Source organism: Lichenostomus cassidix, chromosome 13 (genome assembly GCF_008360975.1).
Source record: "Lichenostomus cassidix isolate B80296 chromosome 13, HeHo_3.0, whole genome shotgun sequence".
NCBI lineage: Eukaryota > Metazoa > Chordata > Aves > Passeriformes > Meliphagidae > Lichenostomus > Lichenostomus cassidix.
Window position 1 is genome coordinate 7,653,178 of NC_139494.1, and position 15,148 is coordinate 7,668,325.

At 40.5% G+C, this 15,148-nt stretch overlaps 1 protein-coding gene across 5 annotated transcripts in view; it reads left to right on the forward strand.

Moving 5' to 3' along the window:
• The window catches only part of ATP10B (ATPase phospholipid transporting 10B (putative)), a 183,358-nt gene extending 179,921 nt beyond the window's left edge, over positions 1-3,437 (forward strand). For 4 of the 5 annotated variants that reach the window (XM_085073467.1, XM_085073468.1, XM_085073466.1 and 1 more), the window contains one exon: positions 2,849-3,437. In XM_085073467.1, the coding sequence (XP_084929593.1) occupies positions 2,849-3,356 (508 nt within the window). In that variant the 3' untranslated portion in view covers positions 3,357-3,437. Of the gene's footprint in view, positions 1-1,438; positions 1,752-2,848 lie in introns of all 5 variants that reach the window. The other variant, XR_014854882.1, reaches the window with a different exon arrangement.
• Positions 3,438-15,148: the final 11,711 nt, after the last annotated feature.

Consider the following 15,148-nt stretch of genomic DNA (forward strand, 5'->3'; position numbering starts at 1 on the left):
AGTCAGATGCCTGGGTTCAACCTTCCAGTTCACAAACCATTCGTTTATTCAGTTATATAACCCTAGAGAAGTCACTATATATCTTCTGCTTTTGTTTTCACATCAGGAAAACCTTTCTTTCTGGGGTGCATCAAAGTTTACCAGTACAGATCTGCTATGTAATTGTTCACTATCATAAACACAATGTTGTTAAGCTGATCAAGACCATAAGCAAGTCTTTGAAATATTCCTTTATGTTTGAGAGTTGCTAAATATATTCTGGTTTTTAAGCACATTACAGTGCATTACCAAGCTGAATTTAAGAGTGTTTCTACACAAAAAAAAATTACTGCATCTAGAATTTTAGTTTACTTTGTGTTGCAGCAAATCAGATATGTTAAAGATAACTTTAATTGAGACCAAATAATATTGGGAGAGGAGTAATTATTGTGATGTGTTGCTGAAAAAAAATGGTTTAAAAAACATGATGATTCTGTTCCCATATACATATATGGAAACTTACTACTTTTGGTGTTCAATACCTTACTAATTCTTTTAGCAGATATGTTTTGTTTGAGTTGCACCATTTATTTCAAATCTTTATTCGTTATTTGCTTGGACATTGAAAGAAATGGGTTAGTTTGACTATCTTGCTAGTTTCCTTCTCATCCTAATTCCCATGCAGTAGTGCAGCACACTGATATTACAAAGTTCAGGAAAATATTTTTAGTATCTGATTTTGTGAGTGCTTTAAGGCATTAGAATCTGAGCATTAACTTTGCCTGAAAAGGAACCTTTCAAGACTGGATAGTATTTTTCTTCAAATTATTATTATTATTTTCCCATTTGAGTTGAGATGCTCTTGTGAGTTCATGTTACATTATATAAGTTCAGATCAGAATAAACAACATAGTTCAGCAAAGTCTCATGTCTTCTAGGCAGGGCATCCTTTTCCAGTCTGTTTTGCTCTTGTGTGATTTTTGTTTTCCTATCAGCCCTCATTCACAGTGTCATTTTTGACCCTGAGCTTTCACTGAGAGCCACATCAAACACGTGGTTAGAGAACTCGTGTCTCCATCTTGGGAATTCAGCACACTGGAGATCCTTGCTGCCTCAGCAGCTTACTGAGATTAAGGGTTATATCTTCATATCTTCAAAGCTGGAGAACTGTTGTTCCTTCATTTAGGTACCCCAGATTATTTTCCACAGTCCATCATTTGCAGAAAATCCAGCCCCAGTTTCTGCTACAGCTGAGCTGTGCCAGCAGACCACAGCAGTGGTGAAAACACCCGTGGCTAAAATGCACTGAATTCTATGTTCCATTCCATGGTCCATCTCACTGTGCTGCCTGCTCCCTATCTCCTCACTTGGAGCCTTGAGGTTCTGGTGTCTTTCAAAGAGGTTTTTTTTAATCCTTGCACTGCTGGGTTCTTCCCCTCAGTCCTGCCTTCTGTTCTAGCTGCAGCACTCAGCTAGAGTGAGGAGATCTGGCCTGTGCCCTGCCTGCTCCAGGCTTTCCCTGGAGCACTGTCTGGCAGTGCTTTGCACATCTGCATCTCAAAACTGCCTCTGTACTTTGATTCGGGACACAAACTACACAGCATTAAGTACGAAAGACCTCAAGTCTGAGAAGAAGAAAGGGGTCTGAATTTCCTGTTTATTCATTGGCAAGGGAAGGCACTGTGTCTTTTGGAGGATTCCAACACATGATTATTGCTCCAGCTGTGGAAGGCAGACTGAGCTCTGCCAGGACATCTGCAGAGACCCAACAGGTAATTGAGTCTCACACCCTGCAGGGCTGTGGGAAGGGCAGGAGCAAGAGAGAGCTGTTCACAGGATGGGAGACACAGCTTCCCATCCCTTCTCTGTCCTCCTGTCTGGTTTACCAGGAACTTGCACGGAAGATACAGAAAACAAGCTGGGGGGAAAGGCAGAGGACAATATGATCCACACTAGATCCACACAGACAGCCCTGGGCTCTCCATGCTCTTAACTGCACACCAGAGCTGAGATTCTGTGGGACTGACCAGCCTGAGCCCACTTTTAACAGACTTTATCAGTTTTAACAGACTCCTGCTCATGCAAGCCTGAGAAATCCATTGCCTTAAAAGCCCTTTCTGTACTGAGTGCAGCTTGTTAGCCTTTTTAATCTTGTTTTTCTTGTTTATGCATACATTTAGCAGCAGGATATGAGGATGGCAGCTTTTTCAATGCAATTTCACGGAGTTCCCATGTTTGTTTTAAAACACTTGTTGAGGCCACCTATGTAAAGGTCAAATCCTAATAGCAAGATGCTTTGAAAGAGACTTTTGTTTTCACACAAAGCTGACATGGCATGGAGAGAGGATGTATGCTCTCTCACAGCATACAATATTTAGTTACATAAGTTCTCTATCCTGCAAAGGGCAGGTAGGACACTTTCTTGTTGCTGCTTTCTGAACAAATCCAAAAGATGAGGTTTTTATTTTCTGGTTTTCTCTTATCTAACAAATTAAGATCTCTTCTTTTATCCTGTTTTAGCAGTATAAATATAACCTCAATATTTTCAACTATTGCATATCTTGGTGAGATTTTGTCTGTTTTTCTTCACTGTTCAGCAATCAAGTAGTTATAAATACTAAATAAATTATCATATGTATATATAATTGACTCTGTACAGGTCAAGGTAAGTATATAGTTATGCTGTGTTAAGATCCAGGAGTCTTTAAGTCTTTACATTAAGGTCCAACTTTCATCTGCCAGGTTATATAAGGTGTCTACCAGATGTCTGTAGAGCAATAGAAAATTAATATCTGGATTTGGGATATGTGATGCAGATTATGGAAGGAGCCCACTGGTAAAACAATCCATTCTCTTCCTCCTTCATCAGGTTCTTTATTTTTGCTCTACGAGGAACCTTTGGAGCATCTCTGGCTCTGAAAGCACAGCAAGTAGATAAACTTCCTAAGGGGCAACAGGATCTTGAAATCCAGAAACTGAGATCAAGAAAAGAAGCTGCTTCTGGGGCACCTGTGGCATCACCTGCTTCTAATGATTACCTTGACCAAAGCATCAGCCAGTTATGTGTGTCACCATTTCTACACCCAGCAGCAGCAGCTGTGCCTCATGGGGACACAGAAAATCAGGGACTTTCTGCCTCTGAAGGGAATCCTCTCAGCAGACAGGCACCTGAGGAAGGCTTCTACTTCTTTAATAGGTGGGCAGAGGAAGAATCTGCTGCTCCAGACTCTTCAGCAGGGCCTTTCTCTGGCCATCATCCCCTTGTACCCAGCAGGGAAACAGCTCCTGGGCAGGAGGGTGCCCAGCCAAATAAAGATTATCCCAACAACTTTAACTATGGAAGCCACCGGCGGTCAGTGAGTTCAGTGACACTCTGAAGGAACATTCAGAAATGGAACTCACAGCGCATGTGGGGAAGGACACCACAGAGAAAATGGAAAAGTCTATTTATGCTTAGCCATGATTGGGAAATTGGAAATTGGGAGAGAGGCTAGTGCACTGCTGTGCAACAGCAACTCTAATATGCAACTTTCCCTGAATGTATCGTTGTCTGGGTTTGTCGTTGCATGAGTTGTTGTTCTTCCTGGTTTGGTTGTGTCAGAGGAACGTTAAATGAGCATTGCACAGTTGCTGAGAATTTCACAATTACCTCCTTTCAACAACTATTTTTGTAACCCATTCATAGGGAATAATTGTACATGTGAGGTTTCAATATTATGCTATTGAAGTAATAGAAAGAGAATCCATTCTTTATTAAACCAAGTCTTAAAGCAACTCATCCCACTCTAGATTTTACTATCAAAATCTTAAATAGAACTTGCTAACTCAAATATTATAATTCTGCCTGAAAAAAAATTGTTACCTCCAGGTACTAAATGTGCTTTCAGAATAACAGCAATGGAAAGACACTAAAGAATATTCCAGGTTTTAATATATGTATGTTATGCATACAACAATATCAGGTCTATAGCCTGTTTTCACTGAAGAGTAAGCTTAGTATTTTTATGCAGGTAGTGGTTTGACCTGATACTGTTAAGACAAGGACAAATGAGCTTATAAAGAAGAAGGATACAAATACTGAACTACAAGAACTGCCAGGATAACTCAGTGATAAGTGGAGTCTACTTCTTCATACCTACAAAAGTAGACAGATATAAGAAGTCACATTCACGGATTTATGTCCTAGAATTCTAAAGTTGTCCCTGATTTTTCATCTAGAAATTCAGTTTCTTTCTTCCATTCCCTGTACTATTATGTGGTGCTGCCACATTCAATCAAATATAAATCATGCTCCTCCCCACAGTTGGTCACATTCATTAGTTGATGGATCTCAATAATGGAGATTTTGACAAGCCATATATGAAGGTCACTAATCACATTGCAGTAAGTACAGAGTGTAAAATGATCAAAATATGCATAATATGTTCACCCTTTTTGGTATCTCAGGGCAACAAGATGCAGGAAAAAAACATAAGATGTCACCATCATCACTACTTATTGCAATGCAATGAAAGGTGACTTTGGTATTTCTTATAGAAATGTTGACTAGTAAGACCATTTCCCAAGTTTTTTTCACAATGTGGGATGAAATCTTACCTAGTTTGAAATTCAAGCCATCTGCACTTTTGTGAATCTACCACTGTTTCTGACTTCATAGGTTTTTAGCCTTTTTTTTACAGGCTGTATTTAGCTATTTACTACCTATCACAACATGTGATCTGTCTAATAACCTATTTAGCAAATGCAATTTAACTTCTCGGTGTTATAATAATTACTGTAGCCGAAGTCTTCAAGTTCTTACTTTAAAGCAACTCAGGCAAAATTGAGCAGCATATCTGCCACTGGGATTTCTGGTAGCCAGAGCAAGATCATATGTAGAACTCCATTTGTTAAAGTATTAATTGTCAGCTGTAAAACCATTCAGAAAGAGATTTTTTGCATGATGAACAAAATGAAGGAAATTAGGTGTAGCTGAGATCATTGTTAATGGAGTCTGAGATTGCTCAAATGTTTGCTCACTAGCTGGGAATGGATCTGGAGTGACAAGACTGAAGTTCAAGCCTTTAACCATTCAAAGCCATATTTTTACATTAAACAGTCCATTTCCTTTGAACTTAAAGAAGATGTCAATTCCTTACACACTTTATTACAAAATGTGAAGTGTTTTATAGTAATAAATGCAATATGGTCATGACTTGGTGTTGTTGAGGGGACAAGAACAGCGACAAAGGAGTGCTTTTCCTACTGTCATCCCTGAGCAGCAAACTCCTTTTTTCAGGGCTGCTCCTCTGTCTAGTAGAAATGCTTATCAGAAGAAGTAGGTGATAAATTTATCTGAACATGCAAGGGGCCAGACAGGTTATATTTAACCAAATCTGGAAGACTTCCTGAACTGAATTCCAGTTGTATGCGTTCCTGAATTGAAAGCCAAGAGTTAATTTTATGTTTTCTCATCACAGTTTCTGCAAAATTGTTCTACCATGCATTTTGCCCTGACAGCTGGACTTAGGGTCAGAAATGGCAGAAGGAATGGTCCTTTGGAGAAAGAGAGGGAAAGAAGGATTGATTAGAACCTCCAACAAAATAACTCCTACAAGCTCTTTAGTGATCAAGTTCCTGCTATGTCAGGGAATGAAAGAAGTGGAACAGTCCTTTTCTAAGCAGCTTCTAGGTTTTAACCAAAAATAGTTACTTCAGTTAAAAGAAAGAAAGAAAGAATCCAATTTTGTGTGGCTGCCTTAAGTAATTTTATAGCTAAACCTAAAATATGTTGATTCTATTGTGTGGTAGGTGACCACAAATGGTCCAATGGATGAATTTATCTGGAGAGTTTGCAACATAGAGGAAAATCACCCCCTGGTATTCTTTGATCCTTGAGGAGGGAGAAAGCTGAAATAAACAGAAACAAAAGGCAGCACCATGCAAGGCTTGGCCTCTGCAATCCAGCTGGCCCCAGAGCTTTGCGTATCTCCCCTGCTGGCTGCAAGTGCTGCCAGCCCTGCTCTAGAGCAGATGCTGCCACAGTTCAGGACCAAATTCACTGCTCAGCTGTGATCTTCCCTGTGCCCCTGGCTATGCACTTACCATGAACTATCTCATGTTAAAAAGATGGTGAACAGGCACTTACTTCCCTTTGATCATGAGGTAAATTAGCTGAGCATATCCATCCTTTTGGGAAGTAAGATCAACAGAAAAAGCTTTTTATTTTCCAGTGGAAGTAAGCCTACAGCAAGACAGACAGTCCCCTAAGGAATGTATTTGGAAGAGGGAAAGTGTATTTACTAAATGGGTTATTTAGACCTAACTGGATTTCCAAGGTAGCTTTATTTATTTATTTCAAGACATATTTAATAATACTGTCAAGATCCATGTTCCTTGAATTCTAATGTGAATGCTTCATAACAGAACAGATGTCTCACTTTTTAATGTATCCTCTTGTGATATCAATATTTCATACACTTGGACAATAAAACATTAAAATTAATGGGGGGATGTGTGAAATTACTGCAATCTTTTTATTCTGGTCTATGATATTATTATAATAATGATACTGCACCTGAAGCAGTGCTTTGAGCTATTGTCTTGGTTTGAAAGACAGGTGTCTCCCAAAAGAGGTTGAAACCCTCCCTTGGAACAGAGAATGTGATTTTTCTTTTTTCCCTCCCTCCGAATTATTTAATTTTGTAAATCAAGGGCTGTCAGGCAAAAGTATGGGAAAAAAGGAATATCAGTTCTTTACTAGTATCTATAAACAAACAATAACAACAGCAACCACAACTAGAACCAGAAAACCAATAGCAGATGACTTGTGAGCTGCTGAGCCTTTTCCTGTGTGGTGTAATCACGGTTGCAAGCAGCAGGGGCGCTGTTGAGCTCCCGGCCGGGCAGGGCAGGTGCGATGACTCCCGAGTGGCTGCAGGTGGCGCTATGGCGCAGGGTCAGGTCAGCCTCAGGCAGCTGGATGATGGCGGACAGGCTGAAGAGCAGGCAGCCAGGCAGCTCGGAGCGGCAGAAAGCAGGGAGGCAGGGTCAGGCACTGGCTCCCTCCCAGCTAGCAGCGAGGTAGCAAAGGTTTCTGCAGTCACAGCAGACGCTGCGGTCTCGTGCGGCAGAGGGCGGGGACAGGCAGCAGAGGCAGCCGGACTCTCCCGGCGGCAGCTGCGGGAAAACACAGCCCGGGGAAACGCGCCCTTCCCAGTGGGAAGAAAAGTTGAATCAAAGCTCACCCAGCCAGGAGAGAAGAGAAACAGGGCACAGTTGGATTTCCTCTGGTAGCAGCTGGAAAGCAAAGAGCCAGCAGCCTCTACCCTCAGCGTCCGAACCACGAGAGAGCCTTCCCAGGGCCGGCTCTTCCCTTACCATGCCCTGCCCAAAAACCTAGCGTTTGTCTTTTACAAAAGACTTGATCGCTGTAAACATCGGACTATTTGTTGCTTAGTAACAGGAATGGGAAGAAATTCTCAACCCCCGACAGCTACCCAGAGCTGTACCTGAGTGACAAACTGGAGGTGGCATCTCACAGAGGGGAGCAGGAGCTGACCTGCCAGGTCTGCTGGCTGACTAAAAGATGCAGTCCCCTGCTGCTTGCAATGGTCACTGCAGAGCCATCCCTCATGCTCTCAACACAGGCAGGTTCTGGGCTTTTGTAACATGAGGTGCAGGGAATGCAAACACAGATATACACTTTGTTCATGTCTGTCTCAGCATGGCAAGTTGGAGATGTCTCTTGATAATTATAGCTGATTATCTGCCGCACAGCAGCAATAACTGTGCAGCCTAAAACCCAGAACTATTCAGGTGGGAGAGAGGAGGGAATCCAGTTTGCTTTCTTTTCTTACGTATCTCAGTTTTAAAACTGTGTTTTGTGCTGGAGCACAGTGCACAGCTACTTTTCCCAAGGATGAGCTGCATATATTTTGCCACTTTGTTGGCTGATGCTGCCATGTTTAATTCATTTGTTTGATTGCAGTTTGAGGTGGTGTATGAGTACCGAGCCATGTGCTTTGGGGGTAAGGTGACTGCAGGCAGGATGTGGCATGATTAGGTACTTGTAAGCAGCACTGATGAGTAAAAATATAAACGTGGAGACAAGAGACTCTTGAAGATAATCATCACAGAGGGTGGCATGTAGAGACACGACCAAATAACATTGAAGATCTATAAAGTACTTTTGACATTGCCAGTGACTGGAACTTGCTGCAATTATCAGTACATGAGACAATTGCAAACAGGACTTGCTGTCTGGCTCTTTAATATAACACCTGCTCATTCTCATTTACGTAAACAAGGCTGGGACAGAATGGAGTTTGAATGATTATTTTTCAAAAAATGTCAGAGGGTTTTGTTGTCTGCAGGCATTGAAGGCAAGGGTTATTCACCCACATTCCCAGAGCAGCTGCTGAAATATCCTCCCACCTCCAGCCATTCTTGGCATGTTAGTGCCCAGAGAACTCTGTGGTTATTGTGTTCTTCAGCAGGAGAGCAGAACCCTAAAAATTATCAACATAAAGGACTAAAGGGTCAAGGTTTGGCTCCACAGAAACTGAATTTTGACCTTCACTTCCCAGAAACCAGGTCATGCTGTTGCTTTGTTGTTGTCATTACTGTTCAACACCATAAAGCTGAGACAAAATTTTTATGGGACTGGGAGTGGAAGCAGTAAAAATATTTGCAGTAAGTAGCCAATACAAGGGAAGAAGAGTCTAAATACAGATGGTGCCTGCCCTTTTTATGCTTGTATTCCTCCCTGTTTTACTAACATTGTTCTATTTAACCTCAAACAGATCATTTAGGGAACTTCTGTACATTTATTGGTTTTATTCAAACAAGGACAAATGTAAATCAATAGACTGCAGGCAGGTCAGCAGAGCTCATTTGAAATCAGCTGGATTCAACTGGAGTTTTATCGGTTCCTGTCTTGTTTTTGTTAATACTTTAACTCCAAAGACTTTTGCCAGGAAGAACATCTACATATGCTCAATCTGAATGGTTCCTCTTTCACAATATTTAGGCAGCTTGTGGCCAATAATGTCTAAATCAAGAACTGAAGAGCAGAACAGACTCTTCATTCTGTTCCCATGCATGTGGGATGGAGTGGGATGTGGACTAAGAAGCACCAAGACCAGGAGTGCACTGTAATGATAAAGGAAGAACATAAACACATCCAAGACCTTCGAGAGGTTTCCAAACAAAATTTTTCAGCTGTTTTCAAGCATTGTTCAGAGGTCACTCAGGGCTTTAAGTGTCCATCTCACATGTTTTATGAGTAAAACAAGTAAAGTGTGCATCCATGCATATTCTTGGCTATGTGCAGAGCACTGTGAAAAACAGCCACGCTCTTGCAGTAGCTAAAATGAACTTGCTTTTAATCGTGTTTTGAGAGGAGGTAATGCTGTAGAGATTCAAATGCGATTTCTCAAAAATTTAAAATGTATATAAATTCTGGGAATCTGTTCTTAAGATCCTTTGCTCCATTTCATAATCTTCAATTTCACAGTAAAGAAGGAATATAGTCCAGAGACATCAAAGAGCCAGAATTGTGCTTGCAGCTATTAGTCTTAGATGGAAAAAAAAAACCCAAAGCTAAAATTTAGAGCCCAAGGGATTCTAACTCTCCAGCACTTTTCAATATTGGAGTCCAAGCACACAGCAAATAAATATTTTAAGTCCTAATACTGATTTGGAAGGCAACTTATTTAAAAGGAATGTTCTGGCACCATGTGTGCATTTGACTTGCATTCAATTAAAATTTAAAATTATTTGCAGTTTCTTGAGATTACTTCACATAACTTATTTGTCATATATTTTCCCAAAATCAAACAACAGTTGACTATCTCAAGAGAGAAAGACAATCTGTGTCACCTATTTGTCTACCCAAGTCTTTACTAACAAGAAAATAACAACTCAAACCCTGTGAGAAATGAGATTAGCCCTACAGTGGGGCATGCTTGAGGAGAACCTGCCTACTGGAGTTTTGAAGATCCATCCACTATCTGTCATCAAAATAAAGTTTTTCTTTACTTCTAGTGTATAGAAATATATCACAATAATGGTAGGGATCCAGAGAAAGCTCGTATGCTGTGATAAATGACAAGACTTCCATGGTGTTCAAAGCATTATCAGAATCCATTTCATACCTCATCTGTTATTATAAGCATAAAATGTGAAAACGTTCCCCACTGCTGTAAATGTCAGCATGCTGGGGGCAAATGCTTTGATTTTCTATCAGCAAATAATGTTAAATTATATAGTGTTTAATCATGCTTGGTGAGAGTGATGAACTTTAAGGAATGAGTTTCCAATCACTCCATCTTCAGCTCTCTTGAAAATGGATAGCATCATTTATAAAATCCTGAAAATAACTTCTGTAGCCTTGAGGTTTCCTGATGGTTCAAGGCTGATGGTAGAGCACTAAAATACAAACCATTCAGACATCAGCATTACTATGATGGAGGAAATCAGGTATTTGAGCACATAATTTGAAAGTTAACTTTGAAAATCAGAAAAACACTGTTTTTCTGGAACCTCCGGGCAGTGAAATTATCTGCATTTATAGAAGAGTCTACATTACCTGGTATGACACATCCTCAAAACCGTTGATTTCTAAATAAAGTATTTCCCAGGCCAGATTGTAGGTGGTTGGAAGGTAGGAGTGCTCCACTGGAGGTCTGGGGTTTTGTATGTGTGGAGAGTCCCACCTACACTCCCCACCTCCTCTTTCCAGAAGGAAAGGTGCAGGTAAAGGCATGAGGGAGATGTACAGGGGTTAAAGAATATAAAATTTCAAATCCCACAGACACAGTGGAAGGTAATACTGGTAGTATCTTAGCAACCAGAGAAACTACAGGAAAAGATGTACAGGGAAATCAGCTGTAGCCTATCTTTGAGACCTCTCTCTAGTTTATGTGTTTCTGAAACTGGATTTTTAATCACAGCATTTGAAAATATTGGATTTTTTATTGGAGGGCTTCATCATCTTTGGTTTCTGCTGAGGGGAGCTGCATTTTTATATTTGGATCAGCTATTACTAATTTATTAGAGCAATTTCATTAGCACATGCCAGACTTGAAGGGCAGATTGGAAGAGACAGTAGAGTTCTCTCATGAGAGGAGGGGTTGGTGCTGTGCTGGAGAGAGAACCCTGCACCCTCTGGGGTCAGTGGCAAAGCCTCTGTTCCTTCAGTGGCAGAAACAGGGCTGCATGTCCTGAGAAACAGGAAAGTTTTTTATGTGACATCTTCACCCTTTTTCCGGGTTAAAGTGGCTTCATCACCGTAACTCCAGTCTAGGTTTTTGGGATTTCTGTCTCATCCCAATATATAGCAATTGATAATTCTTTTTCTAAATCATCTGAAATAAAGAGATGTATTTCACAGCAGTCAGGGGGCTTATGGCAGAAGTTTTATCACAATGCAGAAAATTATATGAGATCAGTCCGTTTTCAAAACATCTGATTTCCACACAGTGCTTTTGTTATAAAAATGCGGAAATGTTGAAGGAAAATGGAATTTGCAGAGTTAGTCAAATATTAGGATAATAGATGCACATAAATGCCAGTACGTTAAAGCTTCATATTCACTTTGTTGCTCTTTTATTGTAGGAGTTTCAGCATCTTTTGCTTGCTTTTATTTCTATCATCATTAACCTTCATGATAACAACCACAAACATCACAAGTTTGAAAACTATTTCACTGAAAGTATGTCCTTAAATATGTTCTTTTTCTTACATATAATAACGTTTTATTCTCACACTGGAAAGTTATAATTGCCTAAGAAAAAGAAGAAAAAAGATTAAAGTGCAAACTAGTTTGATAAAAAGCAGATATCCAAAGTCAATGGTTTGTGGGCAAACCTCTTCTTTGCAATTTATTTTGATCTGCTTACTGTTCAGTGATAAATGCAAATCCTTCTAAAGATTGACAAGAAATAGGAAATTATCCAGAATCCCCTAAATGCTCACGTTCAAGAAATATATTGTCTGCTTAATACTCTTTATCTAGCTCTAATCAATTGTCTGTCAGAATCGAAAAGATTGTTTCAGCTCACAAAAGGCAAACCAGACATTTTATTTTAAAAACGTTGTTATTAGCTTGTGTACAGTTCTTTCTTTGTTAAGCCACTCATGGCTCAACTGTGCTAAATAATCAGACATTTGGGAAGAGGAAAATTAATAATTTGACTGTATTTCTGAAAAAGACACTGTACATAAATAGTTTTGAACAATTTCCAGTGAGACTTCAGCTCTATGCACTAAAACCCTCTGGTTGTCACCAACAGTAAGGTCTTATAGGTCTTGTTATTTACTGAGCATTCATCCCTCTCCAGGGCTTTTTGTTTTGGTACCTGACTTGGAGCTGGCTCAAGGGCAATTTTTAATTAGTACCTTGAGGTTCAGAAGTTGCTCCCTGCTCTGTCCTGAGCCCCCCAAGGATGGACTTCCCTCAGCACAGAGGTGCCAGGGTCAGAAGGATGCAGGTGCCAGCAGCAAAATGGATAACGTGCTGCTAAAAGAGAAACAAAACAGGCCTTGGGAAATGCCTTTTTCCAGACCTAACTATGCAACAAATGGTTTAATAGCCTCTCCCTCTGCAGCAGCAGCACTCAAACAAAACCAGAATGCATAAATGCCTGAAACCCACCGAGTGAGGCTGCCTTGCCAGCCCGAGCAGGGTCTGGCCCTGGACAGCTCTCCCGCTGGAAAATAAACCTCCTTTGGGATTCAGCAGCCACAAGTGGCACTCAGGGATGCTGACAGAGCAAAACACCTGCCAGGATGTGGGTGCAGCCTCTCTGTGGCTGCCCTCCAGGTCTGTGAGAGGAGATAATAATCCTTTGCTCCACCTGGAGCAAGTGACAGGAGAATAAACAGGTTTTCCATTGTCAGTGGCTGGGATGCTGGCAGAAGCGGGGGAATCAGAAGAGGGCAGAACATGTTGGTCTCAAATGCAGAGAAAAAGCAGATCAGATTTATCAGGAGAAATCCCTACTATTGTCTTTAACCTTATGAGAACTAAAAGCAATTATTTCAAAGGGAAATCTGAATACATTCACAAAGTGGGTATTTTAAACACTAATTTCAGTAGTTAACACCTTGGACAATAAACTGGCATTAGCTTCTTGCGCAAGTACAAACATTTATCAGCACTGCTTCATGTCCTGCCAGTCTGGCAGCTGACATCCATGGCATTCAAATTTCTTTAAGTCTTTCCAGTCAATATTAACGAGACACTAAATACTCAGATTGCACCTGTCCATTAGATTAAATTGACTAGTTAATTGCCTTCACAGCCTTTTGAAGAGTGATAAGCAGCTGCTTTGGACAATGTCTTGAAGATTTCTTGATTATAGCCTTTGAATCCATTCTGGGAGGCGGCTGACAGCTGTCCTCTCTGGTTTGGAAACAATCGAATTAGACTGACTGCTAACAGATGATGCTACATGAGAAAGCTGAAGTGATGGGATAGCAGATGATGCCTCAATCCCTTTATCTGAGCAGTAAGGGAGAGACTGGCTGGAGAAGTTGGTAGGAGAGATAAGCACTGTGTGAGTACCTGGAGAGCTATGAGCTGCTCAGTATTACTGACATGGTCTTAATACAGAAGACAAAAGTTTTCATTTTAGGTAATTTTGAAATTCTGCTCAGGGCAACAGGCAGGTAAGCAAGGGGTGTCATTCAAACTGGCATACTGATCCAGCACTGTCTCTTCCCCGGAAACTGCAGAGAGTCCTGTTTTTCAGGTATTAAATACTGAGCATTAGAGGTGAAAATATCAGGCCTGTCATGCAAGGTACAAAAGGTCTTCTTACATAGATGTCGCCAGAAGAAAAAGATATCCAATAATTGAGAGTTTGAATTGTAAAATAATGATAAATATTCCCCATCAATTTTAGTACTATCCAGGTAGCATTTTATATTTCACTTTATTTTTTCAGCAGGAATGACTTTCTGCAGACTTCTGCTGCACCTGCAAACACAGATTTTTTTTCCTGCTCACCTCTGCTGGGAATGATCCCAGGATTTCCAGAAAGGCAGTTCTCACCAAGCAGTCAAGCAGGCAGCAGTGTTACAAATAGTTTCCTCTTGGCCAGAAGCTAAGTGTTTATATTTATATTTATATTTATATTTATATTTATATTTATATGTGTGTGTGTGTATATATATATGTATAAAATATATATATCTATATATATAGTATACATATGGATCTATGAAGAATGGATCGAAGGCAAATGGCTGCACAAGGAGGTTTGCTAACCCCAAATAAATGTGAGATAAGTCCTGCTTAGCCCACAGCGTGTTTTCTCTGGACTCACATTCAGCCACAACCCTCCAGTGGGTGCTGAGTGCCTGTAGCTTCCTGAGCCCAACCTAGTGCAGGGGAGCAGAGATGAGGTAGAAACTTCAAAATGAACTCACAGTGGCCATAAGCAAGGACAGAGGCTACCAAGTTTTGCACTTTGCTCTACATTTTGACAGGTTTCTCTTTCTGGGTCACTGTTCCTTGCACAGATGCAGCCCAGATTTATGTAAGTTTTGTGAAATGAGGTCTCTCCTCATTAATTTTCCACTTGCAATCCCCATCTACTTCTTTGCCTTCTGCTTCTTCTGCTTGGATGTTTTCCTTCTGCTTCTTATTTCTGAAGGAGGTATCTAGACATGAAAAGCAAGAACAGAACGGAGCTGAGCTAATTAGTAGCTGCTTTAAGCCATTGTTTACCCTGCACAGGAACACATCTCCAATCAATGCCAATTTGGATCACAAAAATGCTGCTAGATAAGAGACAGGCCAAAGCCTTGGAAGCCCATCGACAGTCCATTTTCAAACTCACCATTTTGCTTCAGAGGAGTCCCACTGAGAGACATTTCGCAGCTCCATAGGGTCCTGCCTGCAGGGAAATTGTTAGAAATACATTTCTCACCAATTCTGGATAAGTGAAAACAACTTGTGAACACTCAGGAGTCAGTGCAGCATCATTACTATTTCTAAACAGGGAGGAATGAAATCAGGAATTGTTTGTTTTAAGAAAAAGAGAGAGAGAGAGAGAGAAAATAAAGGGGAAAATTAAAAGGGAGTTCGTTTTTTCATCCTTTTCACAATCATAAAGCTCTAATAGGAGCTATTATGGTTGCAGCTACTGGGAAGGAGCCAGAAAAAACCGATTCTTGTTCT